At 52.6% G+C, this 22845-nt stretch overlaps 1 protein-coding gene across 1 annotated transcript in view; it reads left to right on the top strand.

Annotated features, from left to right (window-relative positions):
• Positions 1–19851, top strand: part of MAN1C1 (mannosidase alpha class 1C member 1) — a 137911-nt gene extending 118060 nt beyond the window's left edge. The window contains exons 7-12 of the mRNA XM_041765628.1: positions 2937–3030; positions 8007–8122; positions 13608–13827; positions 16569–16741; positions 18003–18118; positions 19084–19851. Of these exons, the coding sequence (XP_041621562.1) occupies positions 2937–3030; positions 8007–8122; positions 13608–13827; positions 16569–16741; positions 18003–18118; positions 19084–19204 (840 nt within the window). The 3' untranslated portion in view covers positions 19205–19851. The remainder of the gene's footprint in view (positions 1–2936; positions 3031–8006; positions 8123–13607; positions 13828–16568; positions 16742–18002; positions 18119–19083) is intronic.
• Positions 19852–22845: the final 2994 nt, after the last annotated feature.

Raw genomic sequence — 22845 nt, 5'->3', positions numbered from 1 at the left:
GAACCGAAATCCAGGCACCAGCTCGTATTGGCAGGAATTGGCCACCAGGTGCAAAAGTCCCCTTTCCAGAGACAGTTAACTTTTTCATGTGAGATCGGCTGCCTTTTCCTTCCAGATGCCCGCCTAGCTCATGTTGTCAGCAGGCTGGCAAAGCGATTTCACTCTACAGCAGAGGCACACGTCTGTCCTTCCTCATTGTTACGGAGCTGGCTAAGGCCACGAGGGGTGCCGAGAGCTAGCATCCAGGCTGTCCGCCAGCCTGAAAGCTGCCCACTCTGCACCTCTGTGAAGCCCTTCAGAAGAAGCAGCTCCTCCACATTACAGCCCTTGGCAGTCCCACTGTCTGGAGCTGTCTCCCGGGGTCTAACCCGAAACCCAAGGAAGGGAAGGGTATACACACCCCTCTCAGATGGCGCCCAGGCTCCATCAGCAAGTGTTCCTTCCTGAGTCCTGCCTAGGGAGATGAAATCCTCCCTCTTAGAAGAACCCTTTGTAGGCCTCCCGTTCCCAAAGCCTTCCATTTTCTGAATGTTAGACTCTTGGGGTGCCCAGGGAGCCAGAAGATCATAGATTCACACCTCCACCCAGCAGCTCCCAGTCTTGTGTCCACCAGCCAACCTCAAAGTGTGCCTGTAGGAAACCTACCTCTGGGCTGTGCCCAGGCCCAGGAATCTGCATTTATAACAAGCACCCATATGCTTTTTGATGCCAGATTTAAGAGCACTGCTTATTTTTTTAAATTTATTTATTTATTCACAAGAGACGCAGAGAGAGAGAGAGAGGCAGAGACACAGGCAAAGGGAGAAGCATGCAGGGACCCTGGTGTGGGACTTGATCCCAGGACCCCAGGATCATGCCCTGGGCCCAAGGCAGGCGCCAAACCGCTGAGCCACCAAGGGATCCCAAGAGCGCTGTTTATTCAGTGTGGGAATCCCCCTGAGTACTCTTGGGAAGCTCAAGAAGAGCTCTTCAGTCCCTTGATCACTTCTCTGTGTTGGGGTTCTCTACCCCCCTTAAATACACTGTCATGTCAGACCTGCCTTCAGAAGCTTTCCCTTGTACGGGGAGGACTCTGGCATCCTGTGACACCCCACCTTGAAAGTTCGTGGAATAAGTTCAGTCCCTTTTCCTGAAAGGTCTTATTTCCTCCAAGTCCTCCCTCCCCTATGCTCTTGAGTCAAACTCCTCTGGGAAGGTTGTGACTGGCTGACGTGGAGTGGGACAGGGAGTTCCTCTAGTCCCTGGCTAGTCTGGACAAAGTCCACCTGAGCACCTGCTATGCATTGTGCATTGTATCTCTAACCATCCCTCCAAACCCTGAGGCGGGTCTTCCTTTTATCCACATTTTACAGAGGAGGAAACTGAGACTCTGTCCTGGGTCATCCAGCTGGTAAGTGATAAAGCGAGGATTCAAGCCCAGGACTTTCTGACTCTGAAGCCCACGTTCTTCAAGACGAGATTAGTATAGCAGGCTTCAGGCTTTTCCCCTCAAGTCCATCTGCCTGTCTTTCTCTCAGTGTGTCTCTGCATTTACATTCTCCGGCTATTTTCATCCCCCAGTCATGCCTCCCACAGAGGTGATTATTGGCAGTCAACAAATTGGCCCAAATTCTAGAAGCACCCGTACCCTCCAGGGGAGCTAATTTAGCCTGCTTCACTGCTCACCACCAGGATAGTTGAGAATAACTCAGGTACAAGCACATTCCTGTCCCCTATAATGGACTCTGTTAACATAAATGGATATGAAATCTCATGTGGTAAAGCAAAGTGCTGTCCCCTGGAAAGAAAGGTCTGACAGCTAAAAAGGCTGCTCTCCCTGCCTCTAGCCTTGTAGATAAATCTACAAGCATGATATAGTACCATCCCCGAGGGCCTCTCTGTTCTGGTGGATTCTGTGCTGGAAGGATTTCATGTACTGCCAGAGAGCAGACCCCAAGGGATAAAATGCCTTCCCGCTTCTCGTCCTTTGTAGCCTCAAAGGTTGCAAATCTAGCATCTTCTTGCTCCAGCCGGGGCAGCCTCTGCTATGTGTTACTGCGAGGTCCCTGCCCTGTCTGACCTGTGTTGGACACAAGGGCTACTCTGTGTAGTCAGCCAAGACCTACCTCGTGTCCTGGCTCTGGTGCTTATGAGCTGAGTGACCAGGGGCAAGCCACTGAAACTCTGAGATTCGGGTTTGTCACCTGTTACACAGAGATAATACCACATGGGTTGTTCTAAGGGTCGGAGGTGATGTATGTAATGGGTCTGGCTTGGGAGGTCCGAGAAAAGTTAACAACTGTTACTGTTGTTGTTAACAGCCTGAGGTGCATATGAGGGCAGGGGGTGTCGAGGAGCCCAGGCCTTTCCTCTGGAATGGTTCCAAAGGTGTCCGATACAATAAAATATTTCAAGGCTGAACCCTATGAAATTGCCAGTATTGACCATTTCTGACCTGTTGTTGTTGTTTTTTTTAAAGATTTTATTTATTTATGCATGAGAGACACAGAGACAGGGAGAGAGGGGCAGAGAGGCAGAGGGAGAAGCAGGCTCCATGCAGGAAGCCGGATATGGGACTCGATCCTGGGACTGCAGGATCATGCCTTGAGCCAAAGGCAGATGCTCAACCACTGAGCAACCCAGGTGTCCCCATTTCTGACCTATTGAAAAGGCAGTTTGACCAAGCAATTACCTAGCAGGTCCCCAGACAGAGTGGTCAGTGCAGAGGTGGTGGCCAGCCACCCCGCCCCATTCCCACCCAAGGCCGTGTCCAGCCATGTCCCATGCCTCTCACGCCACTCCAGGCCAGGGCCTGCTGTTGGTAATGCAGCTCTCCCTCCTGCCTCGTCTGAGTGGTTTCCTCTTGGATCCAAACACACTACCTCCATTGGCGGTGGCTGAGAGTCGCTGGCTTCTTCCAGAAAGTGAAGGTGCATCTGGTGTCCGTTTCTTGGCAGGTCAGGAACATCCGAAAGGTCCTCAGGAAGATCAACAAGCCCTTCGGCCTCTACCCCAACTTCCTCAGCCCAGTGAGCGGGAACTGGATGCAACGTGAGTATAGAGATGCTACCCCCCAGCCAGCCTGATTGCCACCAGCCTCCGGTGCCAGGCACCTGGCCAAGTGAGGAGGGACACATTTATCAGAGCCGCAGGCCAGTGAGGCATCTGCCCCATGCCCCAGGGCACCACCCATCCTGCCAGGCATCGTGGGGAGCGAGCATTCACTGTCATTGTGTTGTGTATGCTATTGTGTGACGTGTGTGGTGGCAGCCACCCACCTTCTGCAACCCCTGCACACTCCGCATCTCCAGGCTTCCATCTCTTAGGGCACCACTGAAGTCTCTCTGGTCACCCCCAAACTTGTGGGGGCGTTCCACATAGAACCATCTGCCTACTCCAGAAGTGGCCCCAGGAAAGACTGTGCATCCTCTCCCATCCCCCAACCTGGTGCTCCACCTCCAATTTTAATCCTTTTTTTTTTTTTTTTTAATTCTTAAGCACAGCCTGACTATATAGCAATACAAAAATCATGAATTTACTGCTGTATCTTATACCTACCAGGACTGGTCCTGGGATTCCTGCTGTACTCTGTTCAGAAGCTTGTGCCTCAACCAGATGGGTGAGGGTCACCCGTGGAGCCTCATTTACAGCCCCCAGCTCTACCCACTGAAACAGAATGGGGTTTGGGGGGATGTGCAGCCTGGAGGGTGTTGAAAAGCCTCCCAGGACCCTGGGATTGCTCCTCCACCAAGAGGTCCTGATCATGCGGTCACAGCACAAATTGGTGGTGGCAAGTTCTTTGGGCCCTGCCTTTAGAGGCTTCCCAGAGAGCCCCCATCCCCACCCCCCACCCCCACTACTTTTGCTGAAACAAGGACCCCACTCCCTTTCCACTGCCTCCAGCCCTAGTTGTTACAACATCAGCAAGGGCTCAGGAGCAAAGTACTTGAAACTAATTCCTGCATGGCTGCGGGAAATTCACTTTCTCTGAGCCTTGGTTTCATCTCCTGCAAATGGGAGAAGAGCTTGAGATATCTCTGTTTTGTGCACCATGGAGGAATGTGGGAAAATAGAAGCTGCGGGAAACGGACTTTAGTTCATCTTCCAGAGATGATATGTGTTGTGCCAAAAGGTAAAACGGGTGGCCATCAGTAAAAGTATGCAGGCAGGGCCTGGAGGTCTGGCCAGCCTGCGGGGACACAGGGGAGAAACTGCAGAGGCCTCATTCTTGCAACCCTGGGCCTCTGTGATTGCAAGTCCAGGAGGCCCAGAAAATGTGACCCAGGAATCTTCCCCAATGATGACCTCACCCCCCAAGTGGCCTCCTGCAAAAACCACTTAGAGAAATACAAAATATTTTTACCCAAAACACACTGCCAAATCCAAAAGTGCAGGGAGGAAATGAAGGTTCGAATTACAGATTATGACCACAGGAAGACAGTTCAATAACCGTTACTGGTTCTATTTGCAAGGCCTGACTGGGTAAAGAGCTAAACTACCCACTGCTGGCCTGAGCTGCTCCAGGACAGCTCAGCAGAAGCCCACCGAGAGGGAGAAGGCGTGGTTCCCCGGTCTGAACAGCTACCTGGGGAAATTCCAGGGGTTCCCCTGCCGAGAAGCATAACTTGCAGGCGGCGCCAGGAGTTGCCGGGCTGGGCAAAGTTGGTCACATACGGAAAATTGTTTCGTGTTAGTAAAATATGAATCTGAGGCCTGCTGAAGAACAGAGGGAAGGCTAGAGGGCCCAGCTTATCCGGCCCCTGGCTCTGGCAGCCCTACTCATCTCAGGCTCTCTGTGATTTCACCGGGGTTTTTTGGTAATTGTGTATTTTTCCAACAGACGATTACATTTCCAACTTGCGTAAGCTAAGTGTGCTCGCCTTCGTTTCTCTCCTTGAATCCTCTGGGTAGCCCATGGATAACCACAGAAACTGCAGCTTGGGGAGGAGGAGTTGGAGCTGTGTCCTAGTTCCAGGCCCTGCTCTGGCTTCTCCCCACTCCTGCTGGAAGCTGAGCTGCAGGATAACCCTGGGGGCGTGGGGGGTGGGCAGGCTGGCGGCAGGGACTAGGACTTCACAGCCAGGACGAGTCTAGCAGACTCCTGTTGGCACCAAGTGCAGACAAGATCTGTCCTCGCAGAGCCAGTTAGAGCTCAGAGAGCTGCCTGCCCTTCAGCTTGGGCCCGGAGTGGCCTGTCTGCCTGGCCAGCTGTCTGAATCCCACACTTTGCTCAGCAGGAGGGCACGGCAAGTCCAGGGTCTCCCCAGTGGGGACAGCAGTGTGAGCTGCCTGTCAGCCCCAGCGTGGCAACCTCCACCCGGTTCGTGCTCCTTTCCTACCGGCCAGCTCCCTATGTATGGTGACCACCTCTTGCTGCCAAGCGTGACGACAGTATTGATGTGCTCAGGAAGCAGCAAGGCCCATCTCTGCTCAGGCTCGTGGACACCAATTCACGTTCCTCTTTTGCATTTTATCGACCAAAAGATGGAGGCCCAGAGGTGAAAATGGCTTCTCCTAATCTCATGGCAGATCTGGGTCTTCCGAGTCCCACTCTGGCCTCTCCATGTACCATGCAGTGCTGGAGTAGGACACCAGGGACACACACTAGCTAGAAAGCAGTGGGACCTCCAAATGAGACTTGTTCACTTCGATCGAGGCCCCTGGGACACTTTGCATATATCCCCAAGGAGATACCATGTCTCAAACCCCTATGGAACCCCTGGGGGCCTGGCTCCCCAATCGTGCACATACCTGCCCCATGGTGCCCTCAGCCACACTACAATTGCAAGATGAAGTCCAAACTCTGTGGCTTGGCATTCGAGGTCCTTCCCAGCACAGCTCAAACTGACCTTCCTTTCTTTCATTCAGTACTTACTGGATGTCCACCGTGTGCCATATAGTCACCAGGCATAAAATGTGAATCTTATGTGGCCCCTCCCCATAAAGAGCCCACAGCCTGGTGGGGGAAGTGGACCCAGAAGTAGAGACTTATCACACAATTTGGGGAGCCGCCAGGGGCAAAGCACACTACCCAGCAATGGAAGGATGGGCTACCACGGAGCACTCCCCACATGAGGCACCACGGGGCCTTATCTCACTCCTTGGGGTCACCCTGTAGGGAAGGACTGTGAGCAGGTTTCTGAGAACACAGAAAAGCCTTTCTGAGGAGGAGATGCCTGAGCTGGGGTGTAGCAGTGAGGAAGTGGTAGCTATGCAAGGAGGGGAAGGGGTATTCCTGGTGGAGGGGTCACCACAGGGGAGAGATAATATGGGGATCCAGGGGGCTAGGAGTATCTGGAATAGTGGGGGGAACGGTGACAGGAGGCAGGCCTGGAAGAGTATGGAGAGGACAGTGCCTCTGGCTGTGTGCCTTTGTGCCTCTTCTGTGGGCTGGGAGCTGTGGAAAGGCCCTACACAGAGGCTGACCTGGTTTGACTTCCAGCCTCCCCAACCCCTGCTCGGCACAGACCTTCTGTTCCGTCAACATGCTGGGCCAAGCCTGCCCCTGAGCCTCCCTTGGTGGTGTGTCCCAAGCTGTGGCCTCCGTGTAGCCATGGGTGGTCAGAGATGTGCTGTGCTAGTGAGTCCCTCTTCATGCAGTAAGGTCCAGCCCACACTGACCCCCCTCCCATTCCTCCCCAAGGCTCAGGATTTCCCTGATCTGTTCCAGTTTTTGCAAATCCTGACCCTCGCGGGGACATGATTTGTTTATGGGGCTGGAGGGAGCCAGGAAGGCTGGTGTACTCTGGGTATTCCTCTCAGCCCACTTTCCTGGTCCCCACCTGTCTTTACTCTCTGAGTTTTGGTCCCTTTCTCTTCACACTCATCCTCTCTGTCTCTGGGCACAGAAGAAGCGTGTTTCCATGCTCTGGTTGGCTGTAAAGCTGCAGAAAGCGAGGGCTCTGCCACCTTGGTGGCCTTGGAGGAACTATGTAGGCTCCCCCAGGGCTTTCCCACCCAGGAAAGGGGTCGGCAGTGCTTACCTGGCAGGGTTCTTGGGAGATTGTTATAGGTAGTACAGTAAAGCTCCTGGCCCACAGTAGACTGGAGAAATGGTAGCTTTTGATGGATTCTTTTCCTTTCTCTCTTCCCTCCACCCCTCACCCACCTTCCCTCCTCCTCTTTTCCTCTCCCCACTTTCTCCAGAGGAGCTGGGAATACCCTCCCCATCACCCCCACCCCACCTGAATCTACCCCCCCATTTTCCTTCCTGTCTCCTGCTGAAGCGTATCTTAACGGGGAACTGAAGTTTGCTCTTGGTTTTATCTATTAAATGCCTTTACATTTCGCTGTTGTTAATTTTTAAAGCATGTGAGTGGAGCGTTTTCTGTGTCTTGCTTCACTGGTTCAGTGTTCCTGGTTGACCCATCTTTCTCCCAGGATAGCCCTGGGTGGAGTCAGCCAGTCCTGCTCCGAGGGCAACTTGAGGTAGATGCCACCGGGGCAAAGAGGGGCTCCTCAGACCCAAGGCTCCCCTCCCCCCACCCCTGGGAAACTCCATTTATCCCAATCTGCTCAACTGAAGCTCAGTGTTTCCAAGTGGCTTTGTATTCTGACTAAATTAAGACTCTTCGTTCCTCCTTTCCGTGGCCTTTTATGAACCTGCCCGGCATTAATTACCATGTTTGTCACCGGGTAATAAAAATCTCTGAACTCCCTGCCACCAGATTATCTTTTTAAAGAAATGCAACTCATTTACAGTTAATAACCAGAGGCCCTGCCGTCCTTGGCCTGCTAAAGCGACGTGATTTATACACCCGAGTGAGCCTGTGCGCCTGTGTGCCAGATGATCGTGCTCAGGATGGCCCTGGGTTCCCGGGACAGGGAACCAGGCTGGGTCTTCCTTTCTACCCCTGTTCCTTCAGGGCTCAAAGGCTGCTGGTCAGAGGCTTGCTCCCTACCCGCACATGGCCCTGGGGGACCACTGAGGCCAGTGGACGAGACTCGCCACCCGGGTGTCCCCTCGGTGAGGCCCTCCTGGCAGCCTCAGCAGTTGGAGATAATGTTCCTGTCCTCTTTCCTCACAGACCACGTCTCGGTTGGAGGACTTGGGGACAGTTTTTATGAATATTTGATCAAATCCTGGTTGATGTCGGCCAAGACAGATGTGGAAGCTAAAGAGATGTACTACGAAGCCTTGGAGGTAAGACAGGCACCTCATTCTTCACGGGCGGTTGGTCATTCACCATCGGGCACAGATCCCTGAGTGCCAGGGACTTGCCACCCCTCCCCCGTGGCGAGCTGGCTAGAGAAACAAGATGGTCTCCTCCCCAGCCAGGTGCTTTGCACACCCAGCTTGTGACTCTTCTCAAATGCCTTGAAATTAGGGCCGTGTTAGCATCCTCGTTTTACAGATGCAAAACCCACACTCAAGGAGGTAAAGCCATTTGTCCAAGGTCTCACAGGAAGCAGTCTGATTCAGAAATCATGGTGTCTGGGCTTCCATGAGTGTGTCAGAGCCCAGAACACAGCCAGACACTGGCCTGGGAGCCCACAGATGAGGCTGCCAAAGCAAGACCCTCAGCCATCTTCCTGCAGAACCAGAGGTGATATAATTGGCATGTCCAGGTGGGGAGGGGCCTCCCTCAGCGGAGCATCCAGTTCTGCTCCTTCTCTTTATGTGGATGGAAACCAAGGCCCAGAGAGGGGAAGGCACTTGCTCAAAGCCACACAGCACAGAGCTGGAGCCAGAGCCAGATCTTCTAACCCCGTCCCCGTGTCCCCTCACTGTCCCTCACCACTGCTGGTATGTATCCAGGGTGTGAACTGAACAAAGGATGGTAGGCTGAGATGAGTCTCTCCAAAGAAAGGGGGACTTTAGGATGGAAGAAGAAGTTGGTTAGCCCAAGCTATGGAAAAGGGGGCTATGGAATCCCAGCAGCCCATCAGTAGATACTTCTGAGCCCATCTATGGAAAGGGCACTGGGTAGGCTCTGGGCCTCAGTTTCCCTATAAAGTAAGTCAAACAGTTTGTATCTGTTCTGCTACCACCATGGCCTGAGGTTGTGTGCCCCCTAAACTTGACTTCTTGCTCCCATCCCCTTTTACATTGGTTCTCCCTCCACACAGCAGTCAGAAGAACTGGAAATTCATGTTCCTACCTCACTGGCTCCCCGTCATACTTAGAATAAGCTAGACTCCTCACCTTTGCCCACCTGATGGAGACCTACCAATCACCTTGAACTCTTTCCCCTTTACTTTCAGCTCTGGTCCCCAGTCTTCCTCAGACATACCAGATTCATTCCCACCTCAGGGCTTTTGTACTTGCTGTCCTCTCTACCTAGAATAGCATTCAAATGGTGGGTCCCATTTGTTGGTCAAGCCAAATGCCACGGAAACTGGCCTTTCACAGTCTCTCTCTGTCACATACTATAGACTTACTGTTCTTTGCCTTCATATGCACTTGTTTACTTGTTCATTGTCTGCCTTCCCCAAAAAGAATGTGAGTTATTGAGAAGCAAGGAGCTTGTCTAGTCATTCACCCTGTCTGCCTCACTCCTAAAACTGTGCTTACTACATAGGAAGTATACAATATTTTGTGAACAAATGAACATACAATTGCTGAAGGGATAGGTGGGTGGATGGATAGATGAATGGATGGGTAGGTGAGTGGATGGATGGATGGATGGGTGGATCAGTGGGTGGATGGATGGGTGGTTGCATAGAGATGGGTGGGTGGATGTGTGGGTAGAAGGATGGATGGGTAGGTAGGTAGAGGATAGATGGGTATAGGTAGATAGGCAGGTGAAAGGATGGATAGGTGAAAGGATAGATGGATAAGTAGATGGGTGGATGTTATAGAGGGATGAGTAGGTGGATGTGTGAGTGGAAGGATGGATAGGTAGGTAGGTAGAGGATGGATGAGTAGATAGAAGTATGGACAGGTGGGTGGATATGGTGGTTGGATAGATGGGTGGATGTGGGTGGAAGGATGGATGGGGAGGTAAGTAGAGGATAGATGAGTAGATAGGTAGATAGGCAGGTGGAAGGATGGACAGGATGGATGGGTATGAACAGTTGGATAGATGAATGAATGAACTCTACCCTCTGACTGCATGAATCTGGCCGGGAATGGTCATGCCCAAGGGAAGCACATTGAAACAGGCCTCCACAGCCATGGACCTTTTAAACTGTGGACGTGGGGATGAGTTTTCCCCACCTAGCTCCCCAGCACCAGGACCTTGGTCATGAAACAGCTGCTGGGACTCTAGTCCCATCTCAGTCTGAGTCTTAGCCCCGGCTTTGGCTTTGGCTGAGCTTAGACCACAGCCAGCGTCTGCTGTCAGAGGATCAGTGTTCTGCCTGCATGGGGTATGCTGCCTGGAAAGGCCTTTCTGCACTTTCTGCCATTCCTTGCAGGGTAAACATAAAGTTAGCAGGCAGCCTGGTTCCTTGCCCTCAGGGCACACTGTGGTTGAGGCTTCAAGGGAAGAAATGGCCATGAATTATTTAAGCAAACTGGAAGCTTTATGGAAACTACTTGATTGAACAGGAGAGAACTTGGCTTTGCTCCCCTCATTTGATATCCCCAGCGAATAGCCTGGAGTGTCTCTGACCCTGGGTAAAGACTGGGCCTCTGGCAAGTTTAGGGCTTTGAAGAATATTCTGGTAATTCTCAACCTTGTCCACACGTTAAAAATCACTGGGAGGAGCTGTAAAATCCCATTGCTCAGGCTGCACCCTAACAAGGATACATCAGAACCTCTGGGCAGGGGCCCAAGAAACAGCCTTGAAAGCTGCCCCAGGGGGTTAGCTGCTGTCCAGCAGAGGGTGGGTGAGGATGATTCAGACAAGCTGACCACGCACAGCCCTGAGGGCTACGGGAAAGCATCTGTCACTGTGGCCTCCTCCAGGCCAAGTGCACAGACTGCCTTGTCTTACTTAGCCCCATCTTAAAGGTGAGAACCTGAGGTCACACGGCAGCCAGGGTGCAAACACAGATCTGACTGACTCCAGGTCCAGTGCTCCTGCCACCTGCAAAGGAACCTGGCTTGCCTGAAATCCCTCTGGGGAGTGGACAGATGGGATCCTCTCCAGGAATCAAAGGATGCCAGAGTCTTTGAATAAGACCTCACGGCTAACCCAGGAGTTATTCCCATTTGACAAATGAGGAGAGGGAGTCTTCAGAAAAGTGAAATAATTTGCCCAGAACCACCCAACTCTCACATTGCAGAGCTGGGATTCAAGCCCAGTTCTCTGTATTCTCCCTCAGTTCTGCTTGCCTCCTGTACCATTTAAACCTAACCAGTCAGTGGCCAGCCTGTGCCATCTTGTGTGTTGCTTAGAGTTTTAGAAAGCCTTGTTTTTTTAAATCTTTGTACCTATCTGCTTATCTCAGTTTATCCTCCCAGAGAGACTGGCCTGTCATTTCCTCTTTACCATGATTACTTTGCTTGGGGTTAACTCAAAATGGAAATAACCTATGTGTGCCAGTCTTGAAGGGGCAGTTTCTGTGCTACCACATGAGGCTTCATGGACTCTCCCCCAGGTGTCGACAAAGGGTGACTGAACCAGATCTCTGCACCCTAGACTAGCCTGCCACCCCTCCTCCGCACCCACATGGACCCAGCTCTGCCTCGGAGCCTGGGCCCTGCACAGAGCAGAGCCAACCCAGTAGTGGGCAGCTGCCCAGACCCCCCAGAGCTCCTCCCACCATGGTGCAGGTGCCCTGGCATGTCATCATCAGAGCTTCCCCATCTGCTGCTCAGAGACCGTCCTGCAGCCAGCCCACCAGCCGGGACCTTTCAGGAGGGGGAAAGGAACAAACAGATCCAAGAGCCAGTATTATTTGAGCACCATCTGTATGCCTGCCCCTGGCTGAAGATTGGTGGTGGTGGCCTCTGCTGTCACAAGGCACTCAGAGTCCTGGAAGAGAGACAGAGTTGCCCCAGAACACACACAGATATGGATGCACAAAGTGGGGACAGCACCATGTAGAAAGATAAGAGGGGAGGCGAGTACAGGGGCAGCAGTGGCTCGGTCTGGGGCAGCACGTTGTGGAGGATGGAGTAGCAGAGTTGAGGTGGAACGTGTTTCTTTCAAAATACTGACCCCAAATCATAATTCCCACATGTATTTGATTTTTTGGGGAATCTCTACAAACAGATGAGCTCCCCAAGGCAGGGCCCAGGCTGTGTGTCTTCAGGGGCTTCATCCCCTGCACCGAACCACCGACGGGGGCACAGAGGAGGCACTCCTAGCATACTCGAATACTCACAGGGAGGGGGAAGGTGTGAGTGAAAAAGAGGCCTGGGGCAGGGGACAGACTGGAGAGGAACTGGAATATATTGCCAACACACACTGAGGACTCTCTCCCCCAGCAAGTGTGCTGAGCTCTACACACACATCCCCTTGAGCCTCACAATCCTGTGAGGTGGTTTATGCTCACATCCCCATTTCATACATTTATTTGGCAGTTGAGGCACAGAGAGCATATAGAACTTGCCCGAAGTCACACAGCTTGGAACTGACAGAGGTGGGATTTGAACTCAAGGAATCTGCTCCTGGGCACCCTGCCTGTGGTATCAGGTTAAACTTTAGGCCCATTATTTACAGAGAACAGAGACCCCTAGAGAATAGGTGGGAGGGGCAAGAATGCAGGAAGATACCGGCCAGGGCCCCAGAGGCCCAGCCCTGGACCAGCGTCCACAGGCACTGCCTCTGTCTCCAGGGCTCCCAGGGACTAACAGCAGGGAGTGGGGGGCACCATGGCCTGACACCTGCATCCCCCAGCCTCCTTGGAGTCTTTACCAGCAGTATCATCTCCCACGGAAGTTGAGGATGGGGGTTCTCAAAGCCCCTTGGCACCGGGAGGAGCAGCTGTCAGGTACTAGAAGAGCAGCCTGGGTATCTGGGATCCTCGTCTTAATCCCAGCGTGGCTGGGTAACCTGGGACGAGCCCCTCAACCCCTTTGTCTGTAGAGGACATTGGAGCCATGTGCTTGGCTTGTTGTGGTCATTAAACTAGGTGTATGATAAGGGCTTGCAGAGAGCAGCCCTTAACTTTCTGTAGGTCCTTTTTGAGAATCAGATAAAATATATGGGCCCTCTTCCCATGAAAATGCGCATACACAAAAGTGTCACATACAATTTGAGTGGCCTCAGGACCCCCTGGAACCCATCCACAGGCCAACTGGGCTTCAGGTTAAGATTCCCTAACAGAGGATATAGTGGAGGATGGATAAGAATTTTTAAAGATTTTTTTAAATCTTTGTACATGGGAGATTTAAAAGTTTAAGAGGAGCGCCTGGCTGGCTCAGTTGGTAGAGCATGTAACTCTTGATCTCAGGGTTGTGAGTTTGAGCCCCACACCGGGTGTAGAAATGACTTAAAAATAATTTTTTTAAAAGTCTAAATGAGAGACTCATTCTGAGGAGTTGTCTTGTGTCCAGGACCCCAGCAGGCACCAGGCTTCAGCTAGGTGAGTGGCTAAACCTCCTAGAGGCCCCATCAGGGGCCACTGCCAGCTGCCGGCCAAGGTCAAGGACCTCCTTTGCCTGGGATGGAGGGCTCAGCAGAGCTGCGTTCACTGCTGTCTGCAAAATGTTCATTTTTCCGTCCTCTCCCCTCCCTTCTCTGTCCCCCTTCCTACGCCCCTTCCCCCTGCCCAACTCCCACCTTGCTCCCAGGCAATAGAGACCTACTTGCTGAATGTCTCTCCTGGGGGGCTGACCTACATTGCTGAGTGGCGAGGGGGGATTCTGGACCACAAGATGGGGCACCTGGCCTGTTTCTCTGGGGGCATGATCGCCCTCGGCGCTGAGGATGCCAAGGAAGAAAAGAGGGCCCACTACCGAGAACTCGCAGCCCAGATCACCAAGACGTGCCACGAGTCATACGCCCGCTCAGGTAACCCTGCAGGGGGAAGGGGCAGCAAGAGACACTGAGGCTAGACACCAGGAAGAACCAGAAAAACCAGTGGAGTGGCAGTGAGTGAAGGGAATACACAATCTTAGGGCGGTCTCACCTTGGGAGTTATGTAGAATTTGTATGAGGGACGTGCTGTCTATGCACTGAGACTGTACCCTAAGTTAAAAGGAAAACAGGGGTGACGTATTAAGCATCTGTGCCAAATGTTGTTCAGCACTGGATGTGCATCATCACCGAACCGCACAACACAGATAAACTGAGGCCCAGAGAGGACTTGCCAAGGTCCTATGTGAGGGGCACAGAGCAGAGGGTCCTCCAGGCTTCCTGAGCCTAGCAGATTCCTTCGCCCTGAGCCCTTACCCCTGAATGTACCTCTGCCTTTCCTCCCCAGCATCCCTCCATTTAGGGGGCCTTACCCTGGCTCCACCCTGTTTATCCCCCTCTTGACCACCAGACCACCAGAAAGTTCAAGAGCTTCTTGACCATCCCCACCTAACAGCCATTACAGACTTGTCGAATGCTAGAGTCAGAAGTCATGTTGTAGAACAAGAGCCCAGCTCCGGCTCTTACATATGGGGAAACTGAGTCAGTCCAGAACGGGGAAGTGACTTCACCAAAGTCACATTGTGCATGATGAGTAGCTAAGCCAGGGCTAGAACCCAGGTCTTCTGATGCCCAGCTCCTCCTTGTGCATTGCCTCTCTAAACAATGCCCCTCAAAAAAATCCATCCCCCAGGGCCCTGAGAGGTGTCCACTGCTCTAATTTAATCCCAGTCTCAGTTGGAGGAGAAGACCTAAAATTTGCCATAAATATTCCTGGCTCAAGTGCCACTCTACCACTCACCAGCGGGATGGCCTGCGTTTTCTCATCGGTTCAACGGGATAAATAACACAGGTCTCCCAGATGAGATACCAGGTCCCCTAGAAAGCACATTGCTGGCCGCCTTCAGCCCCAGCATGGAAGGCATGTGTTAGCTCGAAATGTGTCTGTGACACTCCCCCCACGCCCAGGCGAGTCCAGATCTCCCAGAGCTGTTTTCATGAAGCCACAGATTCTCAATGGGTCCTTACAATGGGTCTGCAATTCCCTTCAAAGAGCCGGGGCCGTAAACAAATAGGAAATCTCAGGAATAATAAAAAGCTCACTATTTGTCTGGGACAATCAACCCAGACCATAAAAGACATCCACTTAATAGAGCATGCTGTTCCAGCCACCCTGCCCGTCCAGGGGCAGCCACAGCGGGCGCCCGTGCCCCCACCCCGTCAGCCGCTTGGCAAAATGACTCAGCTAGCAGCCAGGAGCAGCTGCAAGCATCTGAGAAATCGAAGGGGTCAGGGTCTGGCTAATTGGGTTCTATGTAGAGCTCTCCATGGAAGAGTGGGATGTCCTGCAAAGCTCCAGGCCTCTTGAGAAAAAACAACCCAGAGCCTCCCAGGGTCCTGACCTGATGGGAAGAGGAAGGCACACCTAGGACCAGAGCCAGGCACTCTGCTGACCCAGACAGGGGGTGCAGGCACTAAGATGGAGGAGGATCTGACCCATCTAACCTCATCTTGGGGTCTTAGAGTCTGGGACCTAGAAGGGAAAGAGCAAGAGCACAGTCTAGGGAGAGGGCATCAGATGCATCCAGGGTCACATCCCAGCTCAGTCATAGCTCGCTGTGTTACCTTGGACAAATTACTTAGCCTCTCTGACCCTCAGTTTCCTTATGCCTGAGAGGGACAATAACATCTACCTTTAGCAAAACAAACAAACCACATTTTTTAAGGATCAAAATAATGTATCTAAAGCACAAAGCAGGGATCCCTGGGTGGCGCAGTGGTTTGGCGCCTGCCTTTGGCCCAGGGCGCGATCCTGGAGACCCGGGATCGAATCCCACGTCAGGCTCCCGGTGCATGGAGCCTGCTTCTCCCTCTGCCTGTGTCTCTGCCTCTCTCTCTCTCTCTGTATGACTATCATAAATAATAATAATAATAAAAAATTTAAAAATAAATAAATAAATAAAAAATAAAGCACAAAGCACAGTCCTTGAAATCAGAGGTGGTGGCCGTTGTGGCAGTTATAATTACGATCCTCCAGAAAATAGGAATGGCTACCAAACTGTCCAAAAACAAACAAACCAAACAGTGACAGAAACAAAATGCAGACCTCATCAAGCCCTCTTTATCTAGCTGCTTCTGCCTGAATATGTGCCTTCTGGGTAGTTCTTCCTTGTTTCCACCTCAGCAGCATCCCAGCTTGTCAGCTCTGGAAGGTTCTTAGTTCCTAAGAAAGGGGTCTGTTTGCATATCAGCACGTCAAAGGATCTGATGAGACTATTTCACTTTATTTGACCTACTGTTCCCCAAAAGTACTTAAATCTGAAATCCTTTCTTGGCTGGTTAACATCTTACAGAGCTAATTGTCTTCAAAGCACAGTTGGGGAGCATCACCCAAAACTTTTTCTCCCCAGATTGCTGGATAGCTCATTTGGACTCTCAGATTCTAAAACTGCCAAATGTTTGAGGCCTCAGGGGTCTTGCTTTGGCCTGCCTAGGCCAAGCGGGTAACTGTGCATTTGCCAGGCTCAGCCCTATCATGCAGTGTAGGCAGGGCCCAGCCTGTACCAGTCAGCCTGCCAGTGGTTGCAGGCCACTGAGATCACTCCTGAGGCAGCTGGATCCTGAAAAGCAGGAGGTGGGAGGTCTGACCCAGGCCCTCTGGTTGGTCCTCCCCACAGATACCAAACTGGGGCCCGAGGCCTTCTGGTTTAACTCCGGCAGAGAGGCAGTGGCCACACAGCTGAGCGAGAGCTACTATATCCTGCGGCCCGAGGTGGTGGAGAGCTACATGTACCTGTGGCGACAGACCCACAACCCCATCTACAGGGAGTGGGGCTGGGAAGTGGTGATGGTGAGTGGGCCGGTTGGGGCGGGAGGGGGGTGGTTGACTGGGTGACCAGTGCCCTGAGAATTCAGTCAGGATCCAGCACCCCCTAGCTCGAGCACTGAGAAGAAGGTCAAACCAGGTTGGCATCTGGCTAAGGTCCCGAGTGCGAAGGGTCAAGGTGCGGTTGCAGAGCCAAGAGCCCCCAGCTGGGCAAAAGCAGGCCAGGAACTTGTGAAGGGAGTTCTGTGCGCCCACAGCCTTTGGGGCCCAGGCTCCAGGGCCAGCACGCTTAGATGGCTAGAGGCAGGGCGGCAGCCAGAGGGGCCCAGCGCACACGTGGTCACTGCTGTCTGACCCTGAAGCCTGAGAAGATGACTTTAGATTCCTCCCCTCAGCCAAGAATGGGCTGCCAGGCCAGCAGATCACCTCCTTCCTCTGCCCAAAGCCAGCCCCGCCCTGGGCAGCTCCCCCTCTTTCTCTGGGCTCTGCTCCCCAACACCCATGTCTCCTCCACTAGCCCGCTTGTCCCCAACCACCCAGCAGGAGACCTCATGGCCCTCTTTGGGGTAGGTGTCAAAGGCAGGTATGGAGAGCCCAGAAGGATGTCTCTTGATGGAGGCTAAGCCTGCTCTGTGCCCCCCTCTTCCCAGCTTCCCTGAGGGCCTGCTCTCAGAGGCACAGACTGTCCTAGGGAGAACCACGCCCAGAGTGTCATAGGCAGGGAGGGCACAGGGCGCCGCTCGGGTTCACCTACCTGGTTCATTGGCCAGAATCGGCCTGTTTTCCTGAAGGCCCTGGCTCTTGACCAGTGAAAGCCGAGTGTTTTGTGCTCCTGGGCCCAGCCCACAGGCCCTCAGTGGGTTCAAACTGCTTTATATACAAAAGGCAGACAGCCTGTGGCCTCCGCGACCAGGGACCGTATCTCCACAGGGAACCCCTGGGGTGTGCTAAGCCCAGTCCCCGAGTCCCGGCCCTCCGCTGCCTTCCTCTGTCCACCTCTGTGGGTGAGTCCGTTAGAGCAGCCTGGTTACCCGAAGGGCAGAAACAGCACCCCCCAAGTTCAGAGACCAGGAGAAGAGCTGGAACAGGCAGCCAGTGGGCTTAGGTCGTCAGCCCCGGGGGCAGGGCGGCTGAGCCCTGAAAAATAATTTGGCTTTCCACTGCCACAAATGCCAGGGGTCCCCGCCGAGTGGTCCGGGGCCTGCCCGTCCAGGACCTGGGCACGCACGAGTCTTGGGGCAGGACCTCTCCTCTCCCTGCACCAAAGCTGCTCCCTTTTCTTCAGGCCTTGGAGAAATACTGTCGAACGGACGCTGGTTTCTCTGGAATCCAAGACGTGTACAGTAGCATCCCCAACCACGACAACAAGCAGCAGACTTTCTTTCTCGCGGAGACACTAAAGTGAGTTGGGGCTTGGCTAGTGTTCTTTCCAGAGGGAAACTGGAACTTTCTTAGGGGTGGAGGGAGGAGGAGGGTGAGGCATGGGGTCAGCAGTCCCTCCCTTTACCAACAAATTCTGCCCTCACGGAGGGTGCCCACGAAGGGTGGGGGGCGCCTGGGATCCCGGGTTACACCCCCAAAGTGCACTGCCTCAGAGGGCTGTCTGGACAACACTCCGCCTGCAAGGACTAGCAGCGTGCTAAGTCCACTTCTGTAGCTGGTCTCCTCGGGTCCCTTGGTTCTCTGCTGTAAAATGGGGAGAACAACAGTGATGGGGGTCACTGGGGTAGGCCTTCCCTCTACCGGCTTGCTGTGGCACTGTTCCCTTGCTTTTTGGGGGTGGAAGTCAGCCGCCCCATTTCCTTGCTGTTCCCATAGCAGCCCCCTTGGTGGTTAACCCTTTACCGTGGATTGGAACGGTCCCGTTCCTGCGGCTTGGGAAGTTGGAGCTCTGGAGTCCCAGCTCCCTGTTCATTTTAGCACGTGAACATCTACTGAGTGTAGAGTCTCCTGGGGGGCACATCAGGGAGCAGCCCAAGAGTTTGGACTGGTGCAGTACTCAGGCCACTGTGAAAAGAAGGAAGAATCTAGGCCCTAAGGGGGTCTGCAGGCCTCTCGCACAGGTGGGGAGAGTATCTGAGTGAAGCCAGATGGGTATGCGGTAACCGAGTGAGGGCAGGGGCAGAACCAGCGGTAAACCAGGTCTGAAAAAAATAAACCGGGTCCAATGGCCCCAAATCTCAGTCCTCTCCCCAGCATCCACAGGTCCTTCCCTGGGACCAGCCCTGCAAGTACACTTGGGATCTCAAACCTCCCTGCAGCCTTCAGCACAGCCCATGGCAGAGGCCTCTGAGGTTTGTCGTTGACCAGGGTTCCCCAGAGCACTGACAGCTCTGTCTTGCTTCCCTCCCTGCCCGGGGTCACAGGTATCTCTATCTTCTGTTCTCTGAAGATGACATGCTCTCCCTGGAAGACTGGGTGTTCAACACAGAGGCCCACCCCCTCCCTGTGAACCACTCGGACAGCTCCAGCAGGGCTGGGGGCTGACCCTGACCCGTCTCCCTGCCGCACCGGGGCCCCGAGGGCTGCCTTGCCTTTTCAGGATGCGGGACTATTCTCAAAGGGATTGGGAACATAGGCCCCATTCCAGGCAGACCCAGGGCAGATGTGTCGGACGAGCAACTTCTTTTCCTCTGTGAGGAGACAGGACTTGGAGACGCAGCAATGTCACCCCAGGCCCAGACTTTCCTTTCTATGGAGAATTTCTATGAAACCCACTCCCTTGCCATTCCAGGGCCCAGTGAATGAAGTTTTGCATATTGTCCCCATGCCTTTGATTCACTTCCTCTCATTCGGGGAGTGTTTGTTTTGCTTGATTTTGCCTTTTCTCTGCAGTTGTGTTTTATCACAAATTATAAATATAGTTTCAAAATCGTGTGCTTTTGAAAGCAGCAGCATCTTGATAAACTAAACCTTAAGTGTTTGCACACTCAAACCTTGACCCCATTTTCTATATTTTAAATACCTTTTACCCAACATTTACTATACGTTCAACTATGTGGCATTACCTTATAATTTGAGGAGGCATTCCCTTTTGATTTGGGCCTAAGTGTTAACAAATCACTAGTGCTATTTTCATTATTGTAATGGAAAAATCTGTAAACTTACAATAAAAGAGTTTATTGAATAAGAAATACGATTGGGCTCATTGCACATCAGTGACTCCTGGGAAAAGCATGGTCATGTTATCATCAGAAAAAAAGAATCAACCAGCAGTTGATTTAACATACAATTTAGTAAAGACTCCCACTTCTATTGCCTTCCCTTAAATTGGTCTTAAAAATTCAGAAAGGGTGAAGCCAATCCTTTAAATGGAGTTGGATGTTTATACTTAGGTCAAGGCTTGGAAGAGGCCCAGAGAGGGCCAGCAACTTGCCTGTGGTCACGCAGCCAGCAGACACAGACGTGAGCCCAGCCCCCACAGTTTGCTCACTACCCCAGTCGTGTGTCCATCTGTTCACATTCAGCAGATAGTGGTGAGTGCCCATAGGAGACCAGACACTGGGTGAGATGCCAGGGACGCAGCTGTGAGTGAAACAGTCATAAGCCCTGCCCTCAGGGAGCGTAGAGTCAAGTGGGGGAAAGACCATAAAGTAAACCGACAGATAAGTTACATGACTGCCAGTTGTACGAAATGCTACAAAGGAGATGTGCGGCCGAGACACTGTTGGCCAGGACCCACCTTAGGGCATCGAAGAGAGCCTCTCTGAGCAGCTGACTTTCAAGCTGAGGCCTAGAAGATAAGAAGGAGCAGAGGGAGGTGTATCCCACAAACCTTCTCTCCCCAGTGACATCATCTGCTCCCCCCACCCACCCTGAGGCCCAAAACCTTGAAGCCATTATGCAGAGCAGGGTGTCCAGGCAAGAGCGAAGGGAGAGCGTTTCTTCCCCTTTGCAACTCGTCCATACAGCTGACCACACAGGATCATTCTGAGCCCTCCCCCATGCTCAGCTGCCTCACTTTGGCTGTTAGAAACTTGAGTAGCCCCTGGGGTATTGGAGCCCTAGGCCAAGTGACCTGGCTTTCAGGCCCCTCAGTGGGACCCTGGATAGGTCACCTCACCTCTCAGGTCACTCTTCCATCACAGAGGGAGGAACCTTCACCTCTCAGGGTTGCTGTAAAAATAAGTAGGATCCACTCATGCCCTGGCAGTGTGGGAAGTACTTCTTCCTCGTTCTGGAGAGGCAGAAGCTTCCAGCATCTTCTTAAGCAGTAGTCAGGGCTATGGATGAGCTGTCCCCAAGGCAGGAACCCTGGTGTTTGGTGAATAAGTCCCAGTCTGAACCCAGGAAATCACTTTTGTCTGGCATCAGGAAAGTGTAGTTCTGGAGACCCGCCTGTGCCCCTTTTTTAAAAAACCAAAACGGAAAAACCCACTGTACAAGCATTGTGGAGAGGTTAGAGATCTTCATGCTAAGCAGAAAGAAAAACCATCCACCACCCTACCCTCCAGAATGAATACGGTTATATTTTCTTCTAGATCTTTTTCTATGAATGTACAGAATATATTTTGCAAACATGGTATCATTCTATGCATAGTGTTTTACTATAATCTGCTTTTGCTCTTAACCATATATTGTGAAGATCTTTCCATGTCAACAAATACAAGTTTATCACTGTACCTGGCTGTGGAGTATTCCATCGTGTGCTGTATCATGCTTTTGGGATCTAAGCCCCTATTTCTGGGCATTTGGGTTTGTGAGAGTTTGGGCTCTTGGGCACAAATAGTAGAAGCCAACTCTGTGTACCTTAAGTGAAAAAGAAAAATTACAGAAAAAGGAAAGAGAAAAGAAAAAAAATCTTGAAATGCCTTGAGGTGCCTCATGGGATCTCAGGAGAGTGAACAGTCAGATCGCAAGAAGGACTAGGAAGAGGATGTGGCCAGGAATCCAAGCTGCAAGACCCAAGGGGCCAGTGTCCCCAGGACTTCATCAGGACAGGTGAATTCCAACGTTCCCAGATCCTACTGTCCCCTTCAAAGAAGTGGGCTTCCTATTGGCCTAGCTGGGTCATGTGCTCCCATGGGTGGGCAGGGCGTCTTGACTGACAAACCCGCCGGGACCCCCCCCCCCACATCGTACCCCCCCTCCCCGCGATGCCCGGTGGGCTGTTCCCCAGAGAAGAAAATGAGGTTTGCTACCCAAATCATGAAGCCACGCGCTGGTGAAGGCAAAACAGCAGGACTGTTCGCAGCTTCTGCTTTGATTTTTTTTTCCCCAGTATTATAAAGAGTTATGAAAGCATATTTGACCGGTCCTCTTTCCGGTCTCACTGGCTCCTCAGTCAACCCTGGAACCTGTCTTCATGGCAGAGCCGCTTGGCAGCTCCCCCAGGCCCCAGGCTCCCCGACCGGGCGTGTTGCTGTCCCCGCCCCGCTCCGGCCACCAGCGTTCTGTCTTCTGCATTATCGCTGGGGGCAAGTTGTAAAAATGAATATTTTAAAACTCATCCTCCAGGAGGGCCGTTGCAGGTGGAGAAATCTCATCCTTTTGGCAACCTAACTCCATTCCGGGGATAAAAATAAGACCCAGGGTAGGCTGAGAGGAGAGAACATTAAGGGATGAGTCAGCCACGGGGAAGGGGGAGCCACAGACACGGTTCTGGAAGCAGACCTGGCAGCAGACCCTCCCTCCCCAGCCGGGGGTCAGCCTGCTGCCCGGCTCTTTGGAAGCCCCGTCAATGGAACCACCTTTTGCACCTGTTTTCTTCAGGGCTCACCGCTGGTTCCTGCCCAGAAAGCTTCATTAGCACCTGGCTCCGGGCGGGCGCGGAGTCCTGCAGAGCACCACAGCCCTGAGAAGCAGGACCTACAGTTGCTTCCTTTTAAACGACTGCGTTTGTTTAGACGCTTTGTACATCATTGTGTCCCTGGCAATTTGCAAAGTTCAAAAACCAGATGCACCGGGGCACCTGGGTGGCTCAGTCACTGAAGAGTCTGCCTTTAGCTCAGGCCGTGATCCCAGGGACCTGGGATCGAGCCCCTGGGTCGGGCTCCCTGCTCATCAGGAGTCTGCTTCTCCCTCTCCCTCTGTGTTCTCTCTCTCTCTCTCTCTCTCCTTCAAATAAATAAAATCTTTTAAAAAAAAATGCACTGGAAAAAAAAGCAAAAACAGAAAATCTGATTTGA

The sequence above is a fragment of the Vulpes lagopus genome, chromosome 8 (assembly GCF_018345385.1).
Source record: "Vulpes lagopus strain Blue_001 chromosome 8, ASM1834538v1, whole genome shotgun sequence".
Taxonomy (NCBI): Eukaryota; Metazoa; Chordata; class Mammalia; order Carnivora; family Canidae; genus Vulpes; species Vulpes lagopus.
This window is presented reverse-complemented; position numbering and strand designations above follow the sequence as displayed.